The sequence below is a fragment of the Rattus norvegicus genome, chromosome 7, assembly GCF_036323735.1.
Source record: "Rattus norvegicus strain BN/NHsdMcwi chromosome 7, GRCr8, whole genome shotgun sequence".
Taxonomy (NCBI): Eukaryota; Metazoa; Chordata; class Mammalia; order Rodentia; family Muridae; genus Rattus; species Rattus norvegicus.
The window spans coordinates 14111938-14139548 of NC_086025.1; the positions used below are offsets into that span (position 1 = coordinate 14111938).

Sequence of the window (27611 nt, forward strand, 5' to 3'; positions counted from 1 at the left end):
CAAAAACTTTCCTCAACAATAAAGAAACTTCTGGGGGAATCACCATCCCTGACTTCAAGTTGTATTATAGAGCCATAGTGATAAAAACTTTATGGTACTGGTACAGAGATGGGCAGGTAGAACAATGGAATAGGATTGAAAACCCAGAAATGAACCCACATACCTATGGTCACTTGATCTTAGACAAAGTGGCTTATACCATCCAGTGAAAAAAGATAGCATTTTCAAAAAATTGTGCCAGTTCAACTGCGGGTCAGCATGTAGAAGAATGCAAATCGATCCTTCTTACTGCCCTGAAGAAAACTCAAATCCAAATGGTTCAAAGACCTACACAAAAATCCAGATACCCTAAAACTAATAAAAGAAAGAGTGGGGAAGATCCTGGAACACATTGGCACACGGGAAATTTTCCTGAATAGAACACCAATGGCTTATCCTCTAAGATTAAGTTTCAACAAGTGAGACTTCTTAAAATTGCAAGCTTCTGGAAGTCAAAGGACACTGTCATTAGGACAAAATGCCAACCAACAGATTGGGAAATGTTCTTTCCCAATTCTACATCTGATAGAGGACTAATATCCAATATGTACAAACATACAGAGAAGTAAAAGGGTATGTTCAAGAAAATACACTCCAGAGAGCCAAATAACCCTATTAAAAATAGGGTACAGATCTAAACAAAGAATTCTTATCTGAGGAATATTGAATGGTTGAGAAGTACCTAAAGAAATATCAACATCCTTAGTCATCTAGGAAATGCAACTTTAAACAACCCTGAAATTTTACTTCACACTGGTCAGAAAGGCTAGGTTCATAAACTCAGATAACAAGAGATACTGGCAAGGATGTGGAGAAAGAGGAACACTGTTCTATTGTTGGTGGGATTGCAACCTGGTACAACCACTCTGGAAATTAGTCTGTAGGTTCCGTGGAAAATTGGACAGTGTACTTCCTGAGGACCCTGCTATACTACTCCTGGGCATATACCCAAAAGGTGCTCCAACATATAACAAGGACAAAAGTTCCACTTATGTTTATTCCAGCCTTATTCATAAGAGCCAGAAGCTCAAAAGAACCCAGATGTCCTTCAACAGAGGAATGGGCAAAAAAAATGTGGTATATCTACACAATAGAGTACTACTCAGGTATTATAAACAATGACTTCATGAAATCATAGGAAAATGGATGGAACTAGAAAATATCATACTCAGTGAGGTAACTCGTTCATAAAAGAACTCACATTGTATGAACTCACTGATAAGTGATTATTAGATAAAAGCTCGTATTAACAAGACTCAATCCACAGACCACTTGAAGCTCAAGAAGTAGTATGATCAAAGTGCAGATGCTTCTTTCTTTCAAAAACGAGGAAACAAAAATACCCATTGCAGGATACATGCAGACAAAGTTTGGAACAGAGACTGAAGGAATGGCCATTCAGAGCTTGCCCCACCTGGGAATCTAGCCCATATATATAGAGCCACCAAACACAGACAATATGCTGATTATAAAAGTACATGTTTACAGGATCATGATATAGCTGTCTCCTGAGAGGCTCTGCCAAAGCATGACAAATAAAGGAGCAGATACTCACAGGCAACCACTGAAATGATTATGGAGCCCTGATTGGAGGAGTTAAAGTGTGATTGAAGGAGCTGAAGGAGTTTGCAACCCCATAAGAATAACAATACCAACTAAAGTTCTGAGGGACTAAACCACCACTCAAAGAGTACACATGAACAAATCCATGACTCCAGGTGCACATGTAGCATAGGATGGCCTTGTTGAGCATGACTGGGAGTAGAAGGCATTGTTCCTGCCATGGCTGGACCGCCCAGTTTAGGGGAATATCAGGGAGGGGAGGCAGGAAAGGGTAGGTCGTTGGGGAGGTGACACTTTCACAGAAGAAAGGGGGGTGGTATAGGGGCATAGGAAATAGCATAACATTTGGAATGTACATGAAAATATCCAATAAGAAAAAAGACCATTTTTATTAAAAAATTGAACTGTTAAGTTTTATCTCATATAGAATGACTTCTAGGTTGGAAGAAAAGCATGAATGACTGGGCATTTTTTTTTCATATTGTAGATCCAAACAATCTTAAGTCAGGACTATCTGCACAAATGTAGTTATATTTACAACAGTATTTATCTATTGTCTTTATAATAGTACTAAGTATCACCAGTACTTAGGCACTCACCAGTTACAGGGCAAGGCAGGACTTTATATTTAATCTAACATACTGCAACACATACGCCAAAACCGATGAGTAAATATTACTTGAATTTCTTTTTAATTCAAATTTAAAAAATCATTTACTGTGTTCCCTCCTCAAACACCAATTAACTGCCCATAGTTCCTCAGTAAGAGCTGTAGTTTTTTGATATGATATGCTTATTGGTGTAGTAGTTGAAGGAATATTATGGGTGAGATCAACCAATTTACTATTGAATTATTTGCATTTGTGTGTGTATGTGTTTAGACAGGCAGAGGCCAGAGGCCAACCTCAGGTATCATTCTTGAGTTTTGATATAGAATCACTGATTTGCCCTGGTACTCACCAGTTTGACTAAACTCATTGCCCACTGAACACGAAGATTCTCTTTTATTTACCTCTCCAGTACTGGGTTACAACTGCAACTCCTCATGCCTGTTTTTTTGTTTGTTTGTTTGTTTGTTTTATGTAGTTTCTGGGCATACAACTCTGATCATGATGCTTGTGTGACAAGTATTCTATGGACTGAGCCATCTGCACAGCTCTTATTTCTATCTTCAATGAATATGTTACTAGCTTCAAATTTTAGAACTCAGTTAATCCCTTCTTAATCTAAGGTCTCATGATATAAAAGAGAACAGATTCCTGCTTACCCAAATGCATGAAGGAAAAATTTTTGCTGTTTCAGAACCGTGGAAAGAGAGCCAATCCACTAATTTCAAAGGCATTCCCACACAGGTTGACCCTACCCAGGGTATTAGACTGGAGAAAAGCAGAAGAAAGGTCCTCACTACTGGCACCAGTTATCTCACAGGCTTCCAACCTACAACAAAAAGGAATGGGTCTATGTCAATATGAGAAAGAATATTAGTATGAGATTAATCAGTTATCCTATGCTTACTTCAAACCCTCTGAGGACAGTAACTTTAAAAGCCTACTGTTTATAACATTAAATTTTATATTTTTTGGCAAATGTGGCTACAGTTAACAATTCTGAGATTATTCAAGTCTATGGTGACATAGCACTAATACTCTACTGCCCCAGCCCTAGGATGAAATTGGACCTTGCACTGTGTAATACAGTGAAATAAGGGTTGGTGAGTTCTTAGCCACACCTCAAGCACATTAATATCTACTTATTTGAACCACTGAGATACATGTTGTACTGGCTAAACCATATCCCTCCACAATTCATTTGTTGAAGGTCTAATCCATAGGTCCCATGGGATTAGACTTTGAGAAAGATTCTTTACAGAGGCAACTACTTTAAAATAAGTATAATTGTTTGGGATCAAATCTTGTATAACTGTGAAGATATAGGGAGAAGACAATCAATTTCATGTCAGTGAAAAAAGCCTGGAATATATTCCTTGTCTTAGTCCTCTAAAGAATCCATCCCCGATGGTAGCATAATCTCAATTCTACCCACTACTACTGCATTTATCAGTAAAGTCCTACTGTATGAGCCATTCAGTCTATTTTTGTTATGGCAGCTAAAGCAGTTGTCACATAACTTAGTCCACTGAAATAAGCCAATGTGTTGTGATCTATTCACTCCTGTCATCTCCAGTGGACATATATCCATGTGTCTGCCTAACCATCTACACATGCATCCAGTATCCATACATACTCTTATCTAATGCAAGCTTCCATCCACAAAGACAACCATACATCTATACTTGCAACCATCAGTCATCCACCCATCCACCCATTAATGCATCCATCTAATCATCTATGCACTCATTCAACCAAATATGCCTTCTTCCATGTAATAAACATGCATTCCCTTCATGTAACCATCAATTATCCGCCCATATATACATTCATCTATCCTTCTTGGCATCCACCTGTATATCCATGTATTTTCCAACCATATATATATATATATATATATATATATATATATATATATATATATATATATATATACCTATCTTCATATTATTCCTTTTCAGATATCTCTTCACAAAAGTTATGTTGCTCCATATTTAGTCTTTTACATTATCAACTTTTAAATACAGCAGTCCAGACATATCATAACTAGTTAGACTAACAATCAGCAAATAATAAAAATACACAGCTTCTAGACTTGACATTGTGGAGTAACTTATTAATACAAACACTCTTAACTGCTATGTTGTCCCTAGGGAATTTATTTTTTTATGTGCATTGGTATTTTGCCTACATATATGTATGTATGTATGTATGTATGTATGTATGTATGTATGTATAAATGTTGTGGGTTCCCTGAAACTGGAGTCATAGATGGGTGTGAAATGACATATTGGTGCTGCAAATTGAACCTGAGTCCCCTGGAAGAGTAGCCAGTGCTCTTAACTACTGAGCCAAATCTCTCTCCCACTATGGAGTTTTAATTTTCTTTTCTGCATATTAATCAACCACCTTTTTCCACCCTCAAAGATATAACTAAAACCTTGATGACACCCACCCAAGGTCCATTAATTGGCAGTTGGGATGTTTTATAGCATCACACAGCAGCTTCACACCAGCATCTTCTAGCTTATTATTTGAAATTTGTAGGCCCTTCAGGTTCTGGTTATTCCTTAAGACTTCAGCCAGGTCCTGGCAGCCACTAGAGGTGATGAGACAATGGGTCATACTGCAAGAGAAAAAAAAAACACAATATAGTGCTTACTCCCAGTTATGAAGAGGAAACATCTCACCAGGCTCAATGATGCCTGAAATTAAAAACAACACTCAGGATTAAGAAAACAGCAATTTCTCAGTGGTCAATAGACAACAAAATCCAAATAAATCAGGCATGCTCAGATATTTAAAATGCTATATTAGATCAACTACACTACATTGCAATGAAAGTTAAAACAGGGAGTTAAACAGATGGCTCAGAGTTTGAGATCCATTTTTCTTGCAGAAGACCCAGGTTTGATTTTCAGAATCTATGAGAGGCAGCTGATAAGCTAAGCCCCTGAAACTCCAGTTCCAAGAAAACCAATTCCCCCTTGGCAGACTCCTTTGGAGACTAGCATATGCAAATGTGCAGAAATGCACACACAGCAGTTTAAGTAAAAAAAAAACTCTTGAAAAGTTAAAATAATATTATGTCAAATAACATACTTTAGCATTAAATGAATAACTTATATGTAAACAGAGTGAGGCACTATGGGTAATCCAAATGTGCATAAAGCAGAGTAGTACTGTTGATCATTCAAAGTTTATACTTTACCTTAACATAAGAAAGAAGACATGATATCTCATTATAGCCTACTTTATTAAACTAACCAACCTACCACCCAAACAACCAACCAATTAAAGCACAGAAAACAGATTCCATTTTCTGTTGGCCAACTATTCCTGAGTATGGAGTCTACCCTACCGTGTATGTGAAATATTGAGTTTCATTCCATTGGAGAAAACTGAATTTTGCTCTGCCAATAGATTTTACATCATCAGTATGTTTAGAAACTTCAAGTAGTTTACACTTTTAAAATACTTTTCCTCATCCTCTGTAGTACTGGAGAAACATAGTTTTAATGTTTTTTTTAATAATATATCCTATATACCACCTTACTGGGTTTTAGAAAGACCTTATTGGAAGGAATACACATTCTATATTGGCTTTGCACTTAGTTCCTTATCCCCTCTCTAAACGTGACAAAAATATTGTGACTATGAGATTTCACAACAGATTAGGTAACAATATTCTCGCAAGTAGCTCACACCTGGATTTATGATCTAAAGCATTTGATCCTAGAACACTAATATACTTAGCATGATCAAAACATAACCACATTACATTACCCCCAAAACCTCTTGATTTACAATTTGAAATCAGGTATTCTGTCATTTTTCTTCTGATTACTGTTAATTGAAATTTCAGGTACACTATTTAATTCACACATGTATATTAAGGTCCTCTTTATATGTCTTACTATTTTTTGGACTTGAAATATATTCTATGGCCTCCTGTGTTTAAACACATATACACCAGATGGAATGACTGTTTTGAGATGTTGGGGGATCTCTGGAATATTGTGGTCTCAGGTAAATGTAGGCCATTGTGTTTGGGTTTAAGGATAATATCCTAGACCCGAATTTGGTTCCACACTCTGCTTCCTAATCCACATTTTTTCCTAAACAGGGTCTTGAAGACAAAACTCAAAGAAACAACCTACCATAGTGACTTCAGAACACAGTTTGGGAGAGTCAGAGCCTTACAGAGAATCTTCAGTCCTTTATCCTTCAGTTCATTATTGCTGATATCTAGATGGCACAGAATTTTGTTCTGCCGAAGAGCATCAGAAAGGTAGTCCCAACATTGCTCACTGAGGGAACAGTTGTCCAACCTGTAGGAGGGAAGGAAAGGCATGTGAAGGGAAAATGTAAGATTCCTCAATTTTATAAATATTAACAATAATAAAATATTCAAGCATGGCCAAGAATATCTGGTTTATCGGAATACATCTCCTTTCATTTCTTCTGATTCACATCAGATCTAGCATTGAAACTGAGTAATTCACTAAAAATGCTTAGGTTTGGAAGACCTTACCTGAAGCTAACTTACATCTTTTTAATGAGCAGAACCTCAATCACTATCTCTAATGATGTTTTTAAAAGTCACATGATTACTGTAATATAGACAACTATATCAATTTTGTGAAGGCTTGATTACCCAGTGTAAGAGAATGCCAAGGTGGTAATATGGGAATGGGTATGTAGGAAGGGGAGTACCCCCATAGAAGCAGAAGGAAGTGGCATGGGATAGGACGGTTCAGACAGGAAACCAGAAAAGAGGTAACATTTGAAATGTAAATAAAGAAAATATCCAATACAAATTCTTATGAAAAACTATTTTTGGAAAACAATGTATGGGTGGTTTAGTCTCAACTCTGTGGCTGTAATAAAATTTTTCTTACAAAAATCAATTTTGGGTAGAGAGGACCTAATTTATTTTTCTGTATATGCATATACATGATGTTTTCAGTTACTTAGTATAGTATGCATGTGGAAGTCAGAAAAGATTGTGAAGTTGGTTCTTTCCTTCCAACTATACATGGCTGTTTTGAAAGTTGAATGGGAACTAGAAACTCTTTCTCAGTCTGCTGCATAGATGAAACTACAGGGATGTGAAACTAACCATGATGAATGTGGACATGAATAGGTGTTCTAAATTTTTAACTGTATGCATTTATGAATGCTGTCCATGTGAGTGAGGCTTACTGTGTATGTTGTTTGATTATTCAAACCTAGAGCTACAACTGTTTAAGTTGGGTGCTAGGAAAGAATTGTGTCCTCTGGAAGAGCTTTTTCCTTAGGCACTTAGCTATCTTTCCAGCTCACTGTGATTGAGTTTCTTTCTCAGGTTTGTGCTTTGAAACTTCTTAAATGGGACTGTATAAATGGGAAGAAATTATAACTAATTAACTTGTCTGGGTGTTGTCTCAGAGAATGTCTTGATTTCTGGACAGGATTCCTATAAAAGACATCAGTCATCAGGTCAACAAAGAAACTATGACAATTCAAGGAAAGAAAGAATGCAGGAACTAACAAAGCACACTTTGACTGCTTTCTAAGCCCAAGAAATGAGAGACTGGGTATCTGTCCTATCCAATTTTGGATGCAAACAACACTCTCGACATCATCTCTACCAAGATTCACAGCCATTCTACACAGGCTTCCCTTTCCCACAGAACATACTTCTGTCCATCACAGTTGTGGAATAAGGAGTCTCATCTATTGATATTAAGATCCAGAGTCTTAGACTATCTCTTGTGTCTTTATACTGCCTCAGAAATCTAAGAATGTGTTTGCTGCATATGTCTTCCTGTGTTTGGAGGTTGGAGGATGATATAAATGTCAACTTCAGTTGCTCTCTACATTGTTTTGTAACTGGAACACACCAACATGGTTAATCCCTCCATTCTAGGATACACCTGCTGGGTGCCAGCCACAAAGGGTCTTCTTTCTTGTCAGATTTCCTTGAGGAAGCAGAGGGGGGAAGAGTGTGGTGGAGACTAAGACTGCTGTCTTTTGAAATATTTAGGATTTTTGTATGATAATAGAAACTTTACTTATCTAATTTTAAGTTACTTTACTATGGTAGCTGACCTGCCTTCTGTGTTTCTCTGAGAGCAGAAACTGCAATTTCTGACATTTAGTACTTCAAACTAAAACAAAAAACAAACAAACAAAAAACTAAATAAAGAATTAATTGCTAGATCACTTTCCCATTTGTCCAGATGCCTTTTGTTTGACAGGCTAGGGAGATTTTAGGAGCACTAAATGTCTATGAAATGAGGAGAAGAGAATCATGCTCACACACAAAAAGCTTTCACATAAGAAAATATGTGTAAGCTCACATAATTCATATATAGATTCACACATGAGTACTGGTGCATTAATTTCTGACTAGTTGGATCAACCTTGCATGCAATTTCATAATTACATATGTAAAACACACATCTATAATTATATACACATTTGGAGCAAAAGAACAAGCATGGTAACAGAAAGAACTCACTCATTCTGGATGAAAAAGGAGCTCCAATCTTCATTGCATAGGGAGAGAAAAACCTACTAAGCTTTTACTGAATAATTTAAACCCAAGTTTTAAGAGGAAAACTTTGTTTCTTTTAATAAGACTAAGCCCACCTTGTTATTAAGAAAAGACCTGTTCTCTTCCATGGTAAATGGTAGCCTGCCTACTCCTTCTGCTCTCTTTCTTTCTCTCTCTCTCCAGCTTCTTTTTCTTTGTTCATTCCCTCTATATTCTGCATATTGCTCTTTTAGTTATCTTTTGTTACGTTATATTTTTTAAGTCATTCTTCTCTTCATTCTTCTACTAATCTTGCTTTCTCCTCCTTTTCTGGTGTCAAAATAATGCTTGTACTTTCAATGCCTTTTCTCCAAATTCTATGCATTTACTTCAAAGTTCCTCTTGAGTTTAGTTCTTTCTAAAATTTTTCTTTCCTAAAAACAACTATTCTCAGTTTTGACTTTAAAAGTTCTAATCACGGCGGATCCCGGCCCGCAGCAGCTCTCTGCTCCCAAACCCCGTGGGAGAGAGACCTCACCGCCTGGTCAGGTGGGCACTCCTGAGGCTGCAGAGCAGAAGAGACCACCAACACTGCCCACCCCTGCCCACATCCCTGGCCCAAGAGGAAACTGTATAAGGCCTCTGGGTTCCCGTAGGGGAGGGCCCAGGAGCGGCAGGAGCACTGCGCCTGAGACATCGCCGGAACCTGAAGGAAACAGACTGGATAAACAGTTCTCTGCACCCAAATCCCGTGGGAGGGAGAGCTAAACCTTCAGAGAGGCAGACACGCCTGGGAAACCAGAAGAGACTGCACTCTGCACACATCCAGACGCCAGAGAAAAACACCAAACGCCATCTGGAATCCTGGTGCACGGAGGCTCCCGGAAAGAGCGGCGCAGATTTTCCTGGTTGCTGCCACCGCAGAGAGCTCATGGGCAGCACCTCGAGAGCAAACTTGAATCTCGGGACCACAGGTAAGACCAACTTTTCTGCTGCAAGTGACCTGCCTGGTGAACTCAAGACACAGGCCCACAGGAACAGCTGAAGACCTGTAGAGAGGAAAAACTACACGCCCGAAAGCAGAACACTCTGTCCCCATAACTGGCTGAAAGAAAACAGGAAAACAGGTCTACAACACTCCTGAAACACAGGCTTATAGGACAGTCTAGCCACAGTCAGAAATAGCAGAACAAAGTAACACTAGAGATATTCTGATGGCGAGAGGCAAGCACAGGAACCCAAGCAACAGAAACCAAGACTACATAGCATCATCAGAGCCCAATTCTCCCACCAAAATAAACATGGAATACCCAAACACACCAGAAAAGCAAGATCTAGTTTCAAAATCATATTTGATCATGATGCTGGAGGACTTCCAGACAGACGTGAAGACACAATAATAGTGGGAGATTTCAACACCCCACTCTCATCAATGGACAGATCATGGAAACAGAAATTAAACAGAGATGTAGACAGACTAAGAGAAGTCATGAGCAAAATGGACTTAACGGATATTTATAGAACATTCTATCCTAAAGCAAAAGGATATAACTTCTTCTCAGCTCCTCATGGTACTTTCACCAAAATTGACCATATAGTTGGTCAAAAAACGGGCCTCAACAGGTACAGAAAGATAAAAATAATCCCATGTGTACTATCAGACCACCACGGCCTAAAACTGGTCTTCAATAACAATAAGGGAAGAATGCCCACATATACGTGGAAATTGAACAATGCTCTAATCAATGATAACCTAGTCAAGGGAGAAATAAAGAAAGAAATTAAAAACTTTTTAGAATTGAATGAAAATGAAGGTACAACATACCCAAACTTATAGGATACAATGAAAGCTGTGCTAAGAGGAAAACTCATAGCGCTGAGTGCCTGCAGAAAGAAACAGGAAAGAGCATATGTCAGCAGCTTGACAGCACACCTAAAAGCTCTAGAGCAAAAAGAAGCAAATACACCCAGGAGGAGTAGAAGTCAGGAAATAATCAAACTCAGAGCTGAAATCAACCAAGTAGAAACAAAAAGGACCATAGAAAGAATCAACAGAACCAAAAGTTGGTTCTTTGAGAAAATCAACAAGATAGATAAACCCTTACCCAGACTAACAAGAGGACACAGAGAGTGTGTACAAATTAAAAAAATCAGAAATGAAAAGGGAGACATAACTACAGATTCAGAGGAAATTCAAAAAATCATCAGATCTTACTATAAAAGCCTATATTCAACAAAACTTGAAAATCTACAGGAAATGGACAATTTCCTAGACAGATACCAGGTACTGAAGTTAAATCAGGAACAGATAAAACAGTTAAACAATCCCATAACTCCTAAGAAAATAGAAGCAGTCATTAAAGGTCTCCCAACCAAAAAGAACCCAGGTCCAGACGGGTTTAGTGCAGAGTTCTATCAAACATTCATAGAAGACCTCATACCAATATTATCCAAACTATTCCACAAAATTGAAAACAGATGGATCACTCCCGAATTCCTTCTATGAAGCCACAATTACTCTTATACCTAAACCACACAAAGACCCAACAAAGAAAGAGGACTTCAGACCAATTTCCCTTATAAATATCGATGCAAAAATACTCAATAAAATTCTGGCAAACCGAATCCAAGAGCACATCAAAACAATCATACACCATGATCAAGTAGGCTTCATCCCAGGCATGCAGAGATGGTTTAATATACGGAAAACCATCAACGTGATCCATTATATAAACAAACTGAAAGAACAAAACGACATGATCATTTCATTAGATGCTGAGAAAGCATTTGACAAAATTAAACACCCCTTCATGATAAAAGTCCTGAAAGAATAGGATTTCAAGGCCCATACCTAAACATAATAAAAGCCATATACAGCAAACCAGTTGCTAACATTAAACTAAATGGAGAGAAACTTGAAGCAATCCCACTAAAATCAGGGACTAGACAAGGCTGCCCACTCTCTCCCTACTTATTCAATATAGTTCATGAAGTTCTAGCCAGAGCAATCAGACAACAAAAGGAGGTCAAGGGGATACAGATCGGAAAAGAAGAAGTCAAAATATCACTATTTGCAGATGATATGATAGTTTATTTAAGTGATCCCAAAAGTTCCACCAGAGAACTACCAAAGCTGATAAACAACTTCAGCAAAGTGACTGGGTATAAAATTAACTCAAATAAATCAGTAGCCTTCCTCTACACAAAAGAGAAACAAGCCGAGAAACAAATTAGGGAAACGACACCCTTCATAATAGACCCAAATAATATAAAGTACCTCAGTGTGACTTTAACTAAGCAAGTAAAAGATCTGTACAATAAGAACTTCAAGACACTGAAGAAAGAATTCGAAGAAGACCTCAGAAGATGGAAAAATCTCCCATGCTCATGGATTGGCAGGATTCATATAGTAAAAATGGCCATTTTACCAAAAGCAATCTACAGATTCAATGCAATTCCCATCAAAATACCAATCCAATTCTTCAAAGAGTTAGACAGAACAATTTGTAAATTCATCTGGAATAACAAAAAACCCAGGATAGCTAAAACTATCCTCAACCATAAAAGGACTTCAGGGGGAATCACTATCCCTGAACTCAAGCAGTATTACAGAGGAATAGTGATAAAAAACTGCATGGTATTGGTACACAGACAGACAGATAGACCAATGGAATAGAATTGAAGACCCAGAAATGAACCCACACACCTATGGTCACTTGATTTTTGACAAAGGAGCCAAAACCATCCAATGGAAAAAAGGTAGCATTTTCAACAAATGGTGCTGGTTCAACTGGAGGTAAACATGTAGACGAATGCAGATCAATCCATGCTTATCTCCCTGTACAAAGCTTAAGTCCAAGTGGATCAAGGACATCCACATCAAAGCAGACACACTCAAACTAATAGAAGAAAAACTAGGGAAGCATCTGGAACACATGGGCAGTGGAAAAAATTTCCTGAACAAAACACCAATGGCTTATGCTCTAAGATCAAGAATCGACAAATGGGATCTCATAAAACTGCAAAGCTTCTGTAAGGCAAAGGACACTGTGGTTAGGACAAATCGGCAACCAACAGATTGGGAAAAGATCTTTACCAATCCTACAACAGATAGAGGCCTTATATCCAAAATCTACAAAGAACTCAAGAAGTTAGACCGCAGGGAGACAAATATCCCTATTAAAAAATGGGGTTCAGAGCTAAACAAAGAATTCACAGCTGAGGAATGCCGAATGGCTGAGAAACACCTAAAGAAATGTTCAACATCTTTAGTCATAAGGGAAATGCAAATCAAAACAACCCTGAGATTTCACCTCACACCAGTGAGAATGGCTAAGATCAAAAACTCAGGTGACAGCAGATGCTGGCGAGGATGTGGAGAAAGAGGAACACTCCTCCATTGTTGGTGGGATTGCAGACTGGTAAAACCATTCTGGAAATCAGTCTGGAGGTTCCTCAGAAAATTGGACATTGAACTGCCTGAGGATCCAGCTATACCTCTCTTGGGCATATACCCAAAAGATGCCTCAACATATAAAAGAGACACGTGCTCCACTATGTTCATCGCAGCCTTATTTATAATAGCCAGAAAATGGAATGAACCGAGATGCCCTTCAACAGAGGAATGGATACAGAAAATGTGGTACATCTACACAATGGAGTATTACTCAGCTATCAAAAACAACGAGTCTATGAAATTCGTAGGCAAATGGTTGGAACTGGAAAATATCATCCTGAGTGAGCTAACCCAATCACAGAAAGACATACATGGTATGCACTCATTGATAAGTGGCTATTAGCCCAAATGCTTGAATTACCCTAGATCCCTAGAACAAACGAAACTCAAGACGGATGATCAAAATGTGAATGCTTCACTCCTTCTTTAAATGAGGAAAAAGAATACCCTTGGCTGGGAAGGGAGAGGCAAAGATTAAAACAGAGACTGAAGGAACACCCATTCAGAGCCTGCCCCACAGGTGGCCCATACATATACAGCCACCCAATTGGACAAGATGGATGAAGCAAAGAAGTGCAGACCGACAGGAGCCGGATATAGATCGCTCCTGAGAGACACAGCCAGAATACAGCAAATACAGAGGCGAATGCCAGCAGCAAACCACTGAACTGAGAATAGGTCCCCCGTTGAAGGAATCAGAGAAAGAACTGGAAGAGCTTGAAGGGGCTCGAGACCCCAAAAGTACAACAATGTCAAGCAACCAGAGCTTCCAGGGACTAAGCCACTACCTAAAGACTATATATGGACTGACCCTGGACTCTGACCCCATAGGTAGCAATGAATATCCTAGTAAGAGCACCAGTGGAAGGGGAAGCCCTGGGTCCTGCTAAGACTGAACCCCCAGTGAACTAGACTATGGGGGGAGGGCGGCAATGGGGGGAGGGTTGGGAGGGGAACACCCATAAGGAAGGGGACGGGGGAGGGGGATTTTGCCCGGAAACTGGGAAAGGGAATAACACTTGAAATGTATATAAGAAATACTCAAGTTAATAAAAAAAAAAAAAAAACAACGGCTTTATGAAATTCGTAGGCAAATGGTTGGAACTGGAAAATATCATCCTGAGTGAGCTATCCCAATCACAGAAAGACATACATGGTATGCACTCACTGATAAGTGGCTATTAGCCCAAATGCTTGAATTACCCTAGATGCCTAGAACAAATGAAACTCAAGACGGATGATCAAAATGTGAATGCTTCACTCCTTCTTTAAAAGGGGAACAAGAATACCCTTGGCAGGGAAGAGAGAGGCAAAGATTAAAACAGAGACTGAAGGAACACCCATTCAGAGCCTGCCCCGCATGTGGCCCATACATATACAGCCACCCAATTAGACAAGATGGATGAAGCAAAGAAGTGCAGACCGACAGGATCCCGATGTAGATTGCTCCTGAGAGACACAGCCAGAATACAGAAAATACAGAGGCGAATGCCAGCAGCAAACCACTGTACTGAGAATAGGACCCCCGTTGAAGGAATCAGAGAAAGAACTGGAAGAGCTTGAAGGGGCTCGGGACCCCATATGTACAACAATGCCAAGCAACCAGAGGTTCCAGGGACTATGCCAATACCTAAAGACTATACATGGACTGACCCTGGACTCTGACCTCATAGATAGCAATTAATATCCTAGTAAGAGCACCAGTGCAAGGGGAAGCCCTGGGTCCTGCTAAGACTGAACCCCCAGTGAACTAGACTGTTGGGGGGAGGGCGGCATTGGGGGGAGGGCTGGGAGGGGAACACCCATAAGGAAGGGGAGGGGGAAAAATGTTCTAATCACATCTGACTAAAAATTGTTCTGTCTGAAAAGTTCTTTCCAGCCCAGTTCTCTCTCTTTTCTTTGTCCTTAGCACTTTTAAGCCTTTCAGAATATATGATCTCGTGCTAAATGTTCATTACAATTTTACATGTACATTCACATCTTAAATTGTAATAGAAGTTTACAAGGGAGAATGCTTACATGCATATTCACTAGGACTAAATATCTGGATAAATATTCTTTATCTGTCACAGTCCCTTAGGTTCATGAAAATTTGAAAAACATAACCATGTTATTAGTGCAATTTGGTATAGATAAACTCAGTCAACATCTGATCTTCTGTCCTCGTACCTATAATATACCACAGTTCCCTTTTTAGGACCTTTGTTAAATGACTTTACAAACTTTTGGAATATGCTCCATGTAGTATAAGCAATTAAGTGGTGACAGAGACTGTCAGGGTTCTCATTGAAGTTTCAATTATCAGAAAGGATCTAATAGCAGCCTCGCTATAAGAAGCTAAATAAATACTAATATAATTTTAGAAATTCTTACAGGATTATCATTAATAATTAAGAACTCATCTATTTGTCTATGTAGGATCTCTGCAAAACAGTACATCTTTATAAATCTGCAGAGATCTTCTCAAAAGTGTGAGCTAATACCTTGCAATTGATTTATATGTTTAATAATAATGGGAAAAGCATATTAATTGCAGGAATCCCTCCTACAGTGATTTTATCCTGGACTTGCCCTATGAGAGCAAGGCAGTCATGGATTATTTTAACCCAAAGCAGACCATCTCAGACACATCACATAATAGTTATAACCTTGTCTGATGTCTGTTCCTGACACACAACTACTTTGATTCCTTAGCTCTAGGATTATAGACACCAAGTCAAGTACTAGGATTATAGACACCAAGTCAAGTACTGCTGTTGTCAGCATAGAAAGTATGCCTATTCACTGAGGAATTTACTTAGACACCTGGTAGATTTTAGTAAATAGAGGCAGAGTTGAAATGATTTCTACAATTCTCCCCAGTGTGCACCTACCAAAGCCACTTACACTAAGTTCTCCAGAATACAGTTCGGATGGCACAAAGCCTTACAGAGTGAGTATATCCCTTTGTCCAAGTTGTTGCATGCCAAGTTAAGAATTTTCAAGGTCTTGCTGTTCATCAGGACGAAGGCAAAGTTCTGGCAGTCATCAGGTGAAAGGTTACAGTGTTCTACCCTGCAGAAAAAAAGTGTAATATCATATTCTTTCTGTCTGAATATTTTCTCTTTTTATTCCCAAGGAAGTTTGAGACATCTCAGAACTTGACAATGTTTTTTTTATTAAATAACAAGAAATGATTTACTATTAGTGTATGAGTATTTGCATGTATGTATATATATATATATATATATACATATGTATATGTCTGTGTGTGTGTGTATGTGTGTGTGTGTGTGTGTGTGTGTGTGTGCATCAAAACATGTGACAAACAAGATGGAGGATATTATGCCCCCTACAACTAGAGTTAAAACTGGTTGTAAACTGTGAGAGTAGAGTATGAGTGCTAAGAAAGTATTTAAGCCTTGGCTCCCTATATGAGTATCAAATGTTCTTAACCAACCCAGCCATCTTTCAGGTAAGTGTAAAAACTACATTTATTTATTGGTGCATGTATGTGTGTGAAGCCCTTGAGTTACTAGACATAACATATACTATATTGGTAAATTGTGATCTGCTGCCTAAGCTTGCTGAAATTGAACTCTGATAGTAACAATGACTTTTCTGTTCCAGCCTACAGTATGTTTATGGCAAATGTCCTCTAAGCCTCTGTCCTGGAATGGACTGGACCCTCTGGATCTATAACAAAGAGTGGAGATAAGAGTCACACAGCCTAAGAGTAAAACCATTGTGTTCATGAGAATGACTGAACAGTAGTCCGGTACCAACCAAAGTTACTATTGATTATGCCACAACATGATAACATCATACAGCATGAAAAATAAGGAAAGAAGGAAAATATAGGTAAAGATAATATTCCATTCTGCCTGGAACTCTCCATGAACAAATCTAGCAGGGCTGGGTCAAGGCCTCCCCAGTCAATTCTGATGGATGAGCCAAAGCACCTGTCTTGTTCATGCTATTTACACTCAATATCTGCTGTTCTTTCTTCGTTTACTTGGGACCCCAAAATGGACACTCTGCTCTTCATCCTAGGACAGGAGATGAGGATCTTTCTCTGACTGCTTCAGTGACATTTGTTCAGTCGATTTTTTGTTTGGCTTTGATATGATTACATTCTTTTATTTATTTACATCCTATGTGCATGCTCAAGTATATATGGTATAGCATGCAAAATACCATTTGGAGAATGTGGAACAAATGAAGACTTCTTGTGGAAATCCTATCCCAATGTGGGTCCTGGAATAGAACTCAGGCCATAGAGATGTCAGCAGATGCCTTCTCTAACTGAGCCATCTCATTGACTAGCTGTCATCAAAACTTATATTGAGGAAGTCTACACATGAACAATAGAAAAATAGGACAACCATGCACCAATCAAAAAACCATAGTCCTATGATTATTTCAATGTCAATTTAACCCAATTGAAAATCACTTAGAAAGGGAGTCTCATTGAGCAGTTTCTCTAGATGGGGAAGACCTGTGGGCATATTTATGGACAATACTTGATCAAGTTAACTGAGGTGATAAGACCTGCTGATAATGGGTGCCACCATTCCTCAGGAAGCAGGATCATGAATCATTATATGAATGGAGAAATTTAGATGTACACTAGCATATGTGCACTAATCCACTGTTCTTTGCTCTTGAATAGTGCATGTGATGTGACTGTGCTTCAAGGTTTTGCTACCCTGGCTTCCTACAAGCTGAAATTTTGAATCAAGTAGCTATTCTTCCCTCTATTATTGCTTAAGTCATTATTGTATTTATATCACAGCAAGATAGATCAAAATTAATTGCCTTTGTTGAGAGAAGTTGATGAATTAGGTGAACACAAAGACTTACACCAGTTTTTCTACATTGCATTCTGCCTGGTTCAAGACATCACACAACAATTCCACATTAATGTGGGAGAGGCAAGTGAAGCTGAAGTCCAAATATTGCAAATTGTGGTTCTGAATAAACTCAAAGAATAGGTGCTTTTCACATAAAAAGGACACCATATTTGCCCTGCAGAACAAAGAGAGGTATCCATCAGTTTCCTCCAGCCTGAGCTCTCACCTTTGGCAAGATGCTATAACCTACAATGACCACAGAACTCTAATTTTGTAACAGTGTGAAACAGCTCATTGGCTCTCAAACTGGTTTAATTTTTCTTCTATATGGAACTCACATGGAAACATTTGGAAATCAATTCAGCTATTACAATAAGTAGCTGCTAGAATCTAAAGAGCAGAACCCCCTACACACATACACACACACAAGTACTCATCATCCTACAATTCATGGATCAACCCTCATTGAAGAATGGTCAAGCAACAGACATTATAGACGTCAAGCTGGAAAGGTTCTACTTTAGACTGTAAAAGCCTTCTTTTATGCAGTTAGCTGATATATAGTGGAAAGCCTATTCTGTTAAAACTGTGATATGAATAAATCAAAGTCAACCTCTAACTTACTTAAGTATTTTAATGGTGCAGGTGCGGTGCTTCCAATGATTATAAAAGACAGAAAAGGCTGGATCACTGAGACAAGTTTGTTTAATTTGGAGTTCCTGGATGTCCTTATTGCTTATGAATATGGAACACATTTGATTCCAGTAGGTGAGAAGCTTTTCCCTGTTAAAGAGGAGAAAGGTGTACATTCCACTGTTAAAAAGTTAACTCTAGGTGCTGAAAAAGTGGTTCAGTGGTTAAAAGTATTTGCTCTTCTCCCAGACCTGATTTCAGTTTCCAACACCAAAATGATGGCTCATAATCAGCCATAAACCCAATTCCAGTGTTATTTGACAGCCTCTTTCTTTCCACCATTGGTACTAAGTACCATATACATGCACACATACAGGCAAAAGCATTTACAATCATGAAACATTAAGAAACAGATGATAAAACCTTTCAGCACTTTCAGATTCTATTTATTTACAAAAAGTTAAATCAAGCCACTAATAGAATACAAATGTACCAAATTGACTCCCTAAACAAAGTAAGCATAGCCAGCTAAGGTCATTTCAAGTGGCAGTGTCTGGGGATTTTGTTTTTTATAGCTTGAAGTAGAGATGCGTTTCAAGTATTGGAAAAAATCTCAGAGAATTCTGAGAATCTTAAACACTAGAAACCAGGTTTGTCTGGGGCTTTTCCATGCCTTCCATACTCCCACAACATAAGACAACCCAGATGTCTTGGCAGTATTGAAGTTAAGAAATCCCACCTTACAGGTAACCTTGGTAGAGTTAGAATGAAAAAAATGAGTCAGGGTCCCAGAATCCCCTGAATCAAAACCTAGAGAAAGAATATCTTGAGTGACCCTTCAGATTGGACAATTTATTCATGATATATCTTGGACAATATAAGTGACTTCTCTGTTTACTTTCTTTACTTCTATTAGAACAATCATATTTGCCTTGTAACATTTCTGTATGTGTGGAGAGAGAGAGAGAGAGAGAGAGAGAGAGAGAGAGAGAGAGAGAGAGAGAATGAGTTTTTGTGTGTGTGCATGTACACACACATACACACACAAACACACACACACACACACACACACACACACACACACACACACATGCACCAAATGTGTATTAAGGTGAAAGGACAACTTTTAGGAATCTGTTTTCCTACCATGTGGTCTAAAGGATAGAACTTAGGTCATCAGACTTGAGGGCAGGCAACTTTTATCTTCTGATCCATCTTTTCAGCTCACCATGTATGTATTATAATATGAAATGGGTCAATTTAGTACAGGATTTTTGTATATATGTTTATGAGCACATGCAAATAAGTACATGTATGTGCTTGCATATGGAAGCCATGTTTCTGCCTCTTTAGTGCTGGTGTTATAGGTAGATGCTGTGAACTACAGCCTTTTATAAAACAAATGTGGATACAGAGCATGAAACTTAAGATCTCATACTTCTACAGTAAATGATACATTCCCATATCCTCTATAATAGTTAACTTTTTAAAAGTAGTTTGCAGTTAGGTGATTAAGAGAGAGTTTGAGTATCACACTCATATCTCAGAAGAGCAGAAAGCACACATGACATTGACCAACACACTCCATACTCACAGTATGGTGGGTTAATTCCATTGATGCTTTGATAATGAAGACACTGTAACAAAGTAGAGGAGATTCACATAGAAAAATCCCAGGGCTCCCAAACAGTCAGCTTAACTTATTCTACTATTTCAAAAAGATGAGAAATTTAAGGCCATTCTTGATTACAAAATAAATAGGAGGCTAAACCATGTCTCAAGAAAGATTAGAAAAAAACCTGGGAGCTGTTCCTGGTGAAGTGTTAGCCTATTGTGTGTGTGTGTGTGTGTGTGTGTGTGTGTGTGTGTGTGTGTGTGTCTGTGTGTGTCTGTGTGTCTGTGTGTGTGTCTGTGTGTGTGTGTTTGAATACATATGTTTATGCACATGTATATAATATATACAAACATGTATACACAGATGCATGTACATACATACATATTCATATATACATATATGTACATGTATGCACAGCCAACCTGTTAATGCTCTTTTTGTTTTTTGTGGTTGTTAATACGGTATCTAGGCTGACCTCTCAGTATTCAGCAACCAGGTTGAATTTTGAATCTATCTATATAAATCATCAATGCCCATGGACATTTTCTAAATAATATGGGACAGAAAAGTAAGATATTGAATATACTCACATAGAGCTGTATTCCTGTTCTTCATTCAGAATATTTTGGGTTGAAAAGGATACTTTCTTCAGGGTAGAACAGTGTTTTAAGCAGTAGGCAGCAACAATAATATCAGAATAATCTTTAGCCACAAAGTTAATCTGTTCAATACAGTTCATTGCTTGTATTAAGAAGGCTTCATCCTCCATCTCAAACAGACAGTAAAACAACTTCATGCCATCTATCTGTTCTTGAAGCTCTTCATTGCCTCTTATGGTTTCCAAGCACTGATAGAACTGATGTTTTATTTCCTGGGACAACTGGTGGCCAAAGAATGCATCTAGTTTTTTCTGTTCCAATTCATGTAAAAGGCCGAAGATGAAACAGCCTAAAAAGATCCACTCTGTTTTGATTTTCTTTAGAAACATAAAGATGAGTATATCTATACATTTCACATATTGACTAGGGTGGTCTTCATGGCTCTTTAGAAAATAAAAGATTGCAGCACAGACTTCTTGGACAGATGGGTGGAGGAATATGTAAGAACTTTCAGATTCCCTGATCTTTACAAGCATTCCAATGTCCAGCAGTGTGGGGATGTCAGAGTCCATGACCCCATTCCGTCTGAGAGACTCCTCACTAAATACAAATGTGTTAGTCCACATGCCCTCTGCAGCAAGAAAACACAACCCCTGCATCTGGTCTTGGCTTTTCTTACTTGGATATTGGGCATTTTGGGGAATGAACAGATTGAAGATATATGTAGTATATAGGGAGGTGATATGTCGGCAGAGAGATATTGGGTCTTTTCCCTTCTCTATCTCATTTTTAAGACATTTAGCTATCATGCAGCAGACTATTGGGGCCTGACATATATTGAACAGCTGCTCATTTTTTCTCACCAAACTGAAGACTTCCAGGGCTCTGTTCATATCTTGGAACAAGTTGTAGAAACATGATATAATATCGCTCTCATTCAATCCTGTTACTGTTCTTACACTTGTATACTTAATCCTGTTCTCCATTTTCTCAAATGTCTCTGGAGTAGTTGAGATAATGAGAGATGATTCAGGAAGTATCTTTCTCATGAGCAAACTGCTCAGCACTACATTCACGGGCTGCATCTCTATGCAATTAGCACACAGCTTTGATTCACATTCGGACAGATCCCATTCCATACCTTCTAAACTGTCAATGAGAAATAAGAGTTTCTCAGGTTCGGATAGAATCTCCTCTATGGGAGCTGAGGAACCAGGCCACTCTCTGGAGATCAATTCAGCCAGACTAGCTGTTTTCAACTGCTTCACATCTTGACAGCAGAAGTAGAAGATGTAGGAGAAATTGTTTTGAAACAACAGGCCTTTCGACCAGGCAAACATTAACTTTTTCAAAATTAGTGTCTTGCCAATTCCAGCCATACCTTTTATGACCACGACTTGAGGCCTCATCACAGTTCTATTTGATGGGAGAAGGTTCTCAAAATAAGCACGGTCATTCTGGGTGAAATTCTCCTTAAGTAAATCCTGAATAATAGTGGTGAATACTCTGGAACTGTCATGGGTCAGCTTTGTCTTCAAATGAGCTTGATATAACTTTGGGTGTCCTGAGTCAGTGAACACAGGGGAAAATATCCACAACATATCAAAGTTAAACATTCATTTGTATATAATCAGACCATAACATTTTAAATATCAGAATGAATCACTTAAATATTTATTTTTAATAATGTGCGTGTTAGTGGGTTTCTATAGAGGTCAAAGGTGTTAAATCCTTCCTCCACACACAGCTGGATTTATAATTGTCCATGAGTATTCCCATATGGGTGCTGGGAGCTGAACTCAGATATTATGTACAAATAGAACATGCTCCTAGCCACTGAGTCATTTCTTCACCTCCCTTATGGTGTATGATTTTAGGACTTTTTAAGCTCTGGACCCAGAACAAATCCAGTTAATGTGAGAAGATTTTTACTGGCACTGGAGCACAGCTGCATTTCTGTGTCACGAATATTATATTGTTAAACTATTATGTGCTGTTTAAGAAGATGTCATTTGAAGTGGGGTTGTCACTTTTCCCCATTTTGCCCATGCTTTGACCCAAGCATATTTCAATACAGTCCCTCCTTGGGTTCTTGTCTGCAAATTGGCTGATGCATAATTCTGGAACAAGAAGAGAAGAGAATAAAAAAAGTTCAACAGTAAAACCATCATATGCCTTGAGGTCAGCTAATTCATGAAACATTTCAAGCAAATTTTATGACTCTTTACCCACAATACAAAAGTGCCTATAGTGGGAAAAGAAGCCTGTACAAGAACAATGGGACCTCAAACAGAAAGACAGCTCCATTAGAAGCTCCTACTCACTCCAACTTCCTTATCTGGTTTCTGCTGGATGTTGTAGGAGCAGATTTTGATGATGTTATGAGACCCTGATTTGGCAATGTAACATTCCTACCATTATTTGATTTTGTTTTGTTTTATTTTTCAGATTGAGAATATCACTCAAGGGAATACTTTCTGTTAATGGGAACTCCAGTTGGCTGTTATTAAGAGGCTTCCACAGTCAACTTCTATTGGAGATTTTTAAGGGCACAATTTGATGATGTTCTCTCTCTCTCTCTCTCTCTCTCTCTCTCTTTCTCTCTCTCTCTCCCACTCCCTCCATCCTTTCCTCCCTATGTATTGGCATATCTATTGACCAATGTTTTAACCTATCTACCTACATAACTCTGATTTATCTTGATCCTTTGTTATTTATTCTTTTATTTTGACTTGCAATGTACTTAATGAATGAACTCATGAATGAAGGTATTCATCCTTAACCAAAAGCATGGCTTTCAAAGATAATACTCTGGACTATATGGAGTCCTGTGCTCTGTGCAACTACTTTACTGGGACAGCAAAAATGCCAATTAGGAGTCACAGACTGCATGGCTCCCCAAACAAAAATATCAGTGATTCTCTACTCCTGACACATGAACACATGTACACAACTTAACAGGATAATTATACATGGTTGTGATGACAGCCCACAAATGAAAAATTGGTATCACTATCAACCTAAGATTGAGTACATAATGAAAATACATATTGTCATATTGACTTTAAAATTATATAATAATGGTGCTAGAGAGCTTGTACAGTAGTTAAGAGCACTAGCTACTGTAGAAGTTGTCTTGAGAATGTTTTCCAGCATGCACATCAGGTGGCTCACATCAGCCTGTCACACACCTCCAAAGTGCCTGGACTCTGTTGTAGGCACTGTACTCACACACATAATCCCTCAAACATGGTTGCATATACGAAATTTTTGAAAAGATACTTTAAAATTTTTTCAACATTCACAAATAGCATGAAAGCAAAAAAAAGGTACAATTTCAGGGGACAAAGGTTACTAGTGGAGAAAAAGAGAAGGGAGAGTTTTAGTGGAAGAACACTCTGAACAAAACACAATGATACACACACACACACACACACACTCACACACACACACACTCTGATGCAATTTGTATGCCAAGTATAATACTTAATTTTTAAAAGGTGCTCAATGGAAATAAAAGACAGGTTGGGCAATTTGTGGAATCTGAGGAAAGGCAAGGCAAGGCAAATTGTATACATAAATGCCTTCACTAAAATTGAGAATCAACAAATAGGGGCTGGTAAGATATCTTAGGGGCATTTATCATCAAGTCAATATGGAATTAACTCTCAGAATTTGTCTCTGATCTCTACTTGTGGACCATGGTATGCAAGAACATATGTGTACACACAAATAACACATGTCAGGAAAGTCAAAGTTAGCCAACAGTGGGACTTTGTTATTGATAAGAAAGAGCTGAACAGAGAATGAAGGTCCTGAGAATGGTTAGAGAAAAAAGCCAACCATAAGCACAAAGGATAAAAAATAAGAGATATACACAAGACATTGTATGAAGATCTAACATATGGGGTTCAAGAGATGTCCCAGTAGTTAGAAGACCTGGATTTAATTACAAGCATATACCTGATAGCATCAACATTTTCTAGGACCAGATCTCATGTACACTTCTGGCCTTTAAAGACATTGGTCGTACATAGTGAACATACATATAAGGCAGGCACTATCACATACACATAATATAGCTTCTATCTGATCATACATATTTTAGTTATAAATTAAATTTTTATATGCAACTGGATTTCAAGAATAAGAGGGGAAAGAACAGCATAGGGACAATTTTTAAACATTTTTTAAATGGACATGCATGGTATACACTCACAAATATGTGGAAATTAGCCATAAAGGACAGGATTATTGAAGCACAATCCATATACTTATGAAGCCAAACAACAAAGAATGTACACGGAAGGATGTTTGAATATTTCTTAGGAAAAGAAACAAAATAGATTTCAGAAATTAACAGAGAGAGGAAATTAGGTGGGAGAGGGAGGAGGAAGGGGAATAGGGTTGGAGTATCAGATGTAGGGAGAGCAGGAGAGAGTAAACAGAAATTGTGGGGGACATCTCTGAAACATGCAAGAGACCTGGGATGGGGAAAAACCCCAGGGTTTTGATGGGGGTGAGTCTAGTTGAGATTTCTTTCTTTTAAGCTGGGGATATGGATTATAAAGAGTCCATTTCCTATAGCTAGGAAGGACTCCCAGTGTAGGGATAAGGACAACAACCCATCCATAAAACTATCATCCCAAAATATGTCCTTTCTACCTACAAGATAGTAAGGGAAAATGATAGAGCAGAGACCGAAGGAATGACCAAGGAAGGACTGCCCCAAATTGAGACTCATTCCTTGGGCAAGAAACAAACTCTGACATTATTAATGATACTGTTATGTTTTCAAACAGGAGCCTAGCATAATTGTCCACCCAGAGTTTCCACCCAGGAACCAATGGAAAGAGATGCACAGACCCCCAACCAAAATTAAATCGAGCTTGGAAAGTCTTGTGGAAGAGTTGGGAGATGGAATAAGGGAAGAACTGAAGACATCAGGGACTTCACAGGAAAACCAAAAAGTCAACTAATCTGGACTGTTTGGGGGGTCCCAAAGACTGAACTACCAAACAGAGTGAGCATGGACTGTAACTAACTCCACTACCTCCATGTAGCAGATATACAGTTTGGTCTTCATGTGGATCCTTAAACAATGGAAATGGATGCTGTCTCTTAATCTGTTGACTGCGTATGGGTCCACTAATGGGTTTGCCTTATCTTCCCTCAGTGGGAAATGATGCTCCTAATTTTTCAGTGACTTGATTTACCAGCATGGTGGTACCCAGGGGTTTCTCTCTTCTCAGAGAAAAGGGGGAGGGAAAAGAGAGGGAGGATATATGTGAAGAGGTACTGGGAGAAAGGGGGGCTGATATTGGAACATAAAGTAAATTTTAAAATGAGGGGGAGGAAAAACATCAGAGACAACTTAAAAAAAATTAAGGTTGGAATAAAGAATATATTATAGCCACAGATCTAAGATTATGAATGAATCCCAAGCATAGAGAGCTTAGGAATAAAAGACATATATCTAGGTAAAACACTGGACCATCCGAGACAAAGAAATGAAGTAAACCTTAAAGTATTCATGATATTTAATACCAGGATAAATATAACTGTAACTCTTAAGACCATAATGTTTATGAAACATGGCTTTTCTCCTATAAGCTTAGGCTTGCTAACAAAACAGACACAGATACAACAAATAAATCTTGTTCCACACATAGATGTTTCAAATGCATATATAATATGCATGTGGAAGGGAGAAGGGGTTGGGTTGCAATACACATGCATGTAGAGATGAGAGGTTGAAACTGGGTGTCTTAACTGTTCTCTGTTCTCAACATATATACATTTGTTTTTAATTTGGACAAATAGGTGTTTTTGTCTGCATGCATGCATATGTACCAAATGTATGCAGTACCCCCAGAGGAGAGAATAATGCATTAGATCCCATGAAACTGGAGTTAGGTTATTGTCAAGTACTATTGTAGGTTCTGGAAACAGAGCTGAAGTCTACTGTAAGGATAAGTGTTCTTAACTACTGAGTCATCTCTTCAGGCCCTCCATCTCATTTGAGACATTTTATCAGGGTTAGACAGTGCCAGGTTGACTAACGAACTAATGAACATGCCTGACTTTTTTGTGGTTTCTGAGATACAATTCAGATTATCCTATTTATACAAAAAGTACCTTACAGACCCAGCTACCTTCCTAGACCCCACAAATATGATTCATCCCAGATGTTTTCTGTTGCTGCTGGCCTAAATCCATAGTGCTCCCATTTCACTGTAGAATTATGACTCCAGTCTAGATTAGAGGGACATTTGTAATATTCTGGGTAGAAGTTTAACAAATGAGGTTAGAGCATGTAACATTTGATAGCATAGACTAGAGATCACATGTATACATTAAGATGTCTCCTTAAAGAAGAAAATCCCATTGATACCTGCTGGCCCTATGGTAGATGGGTATCAAAACTATGACATGATACTCTTTCACTGTAAAGAAGGTTTCACCTACTTACCAGCAATTTCTCGTTTTGCCCTCTCTATGAGATCCGTTCTATTGAGCTTCTGAAAAATGTTGAAGGTTATATTCCAGGCTTGTTTCTCTTCATAATGTTTTAACAGTAAGTTGGCAAGGCCTTCCCGAGTTGCCCTCTTCACTTCTGTACAAGAAATTGTCAGCCCAAATTGCAAAATCTCCTGTTTGAGGAACTCCTTAAACTTCACAAATTCCCTCTTGTTTAGCTCTTTCAAGTACCACATAATGCCAAAATCAGAAAAGAAAGATGCCAT

General features: G+C 38.3%; 1 protein-coding gene across 1 annotated transcript; it reads right to left on the reverse strand.

The window, feature by feature from the left end:
- Positions 1 to 2900: 2900 nt before the first annotated feature.
- Positions 2901 to 27611, reverse strand: Nlrp4al1 (NLR family, pyrin domain containing 4A like 1). The gene is made up of 8 exons (XM_234957.6): positions 27338 to 27611; positions 20857 to 22429; positions 18643 to 18801; positions 18029 to 18193; positions 16073 to 16240; positions 6371 to 6541; positions 4666 to 4836; positions 2901 to 3039 (listed from the first exon to the last, which is right to left on the reverse strand). Exons 1-8 carry the CDS (start codon positions 27609 to 27611, stop codon positions 2901 to 2903), a joined length of 2820 nt encoding a protein of 939 aa, XP_234957.4.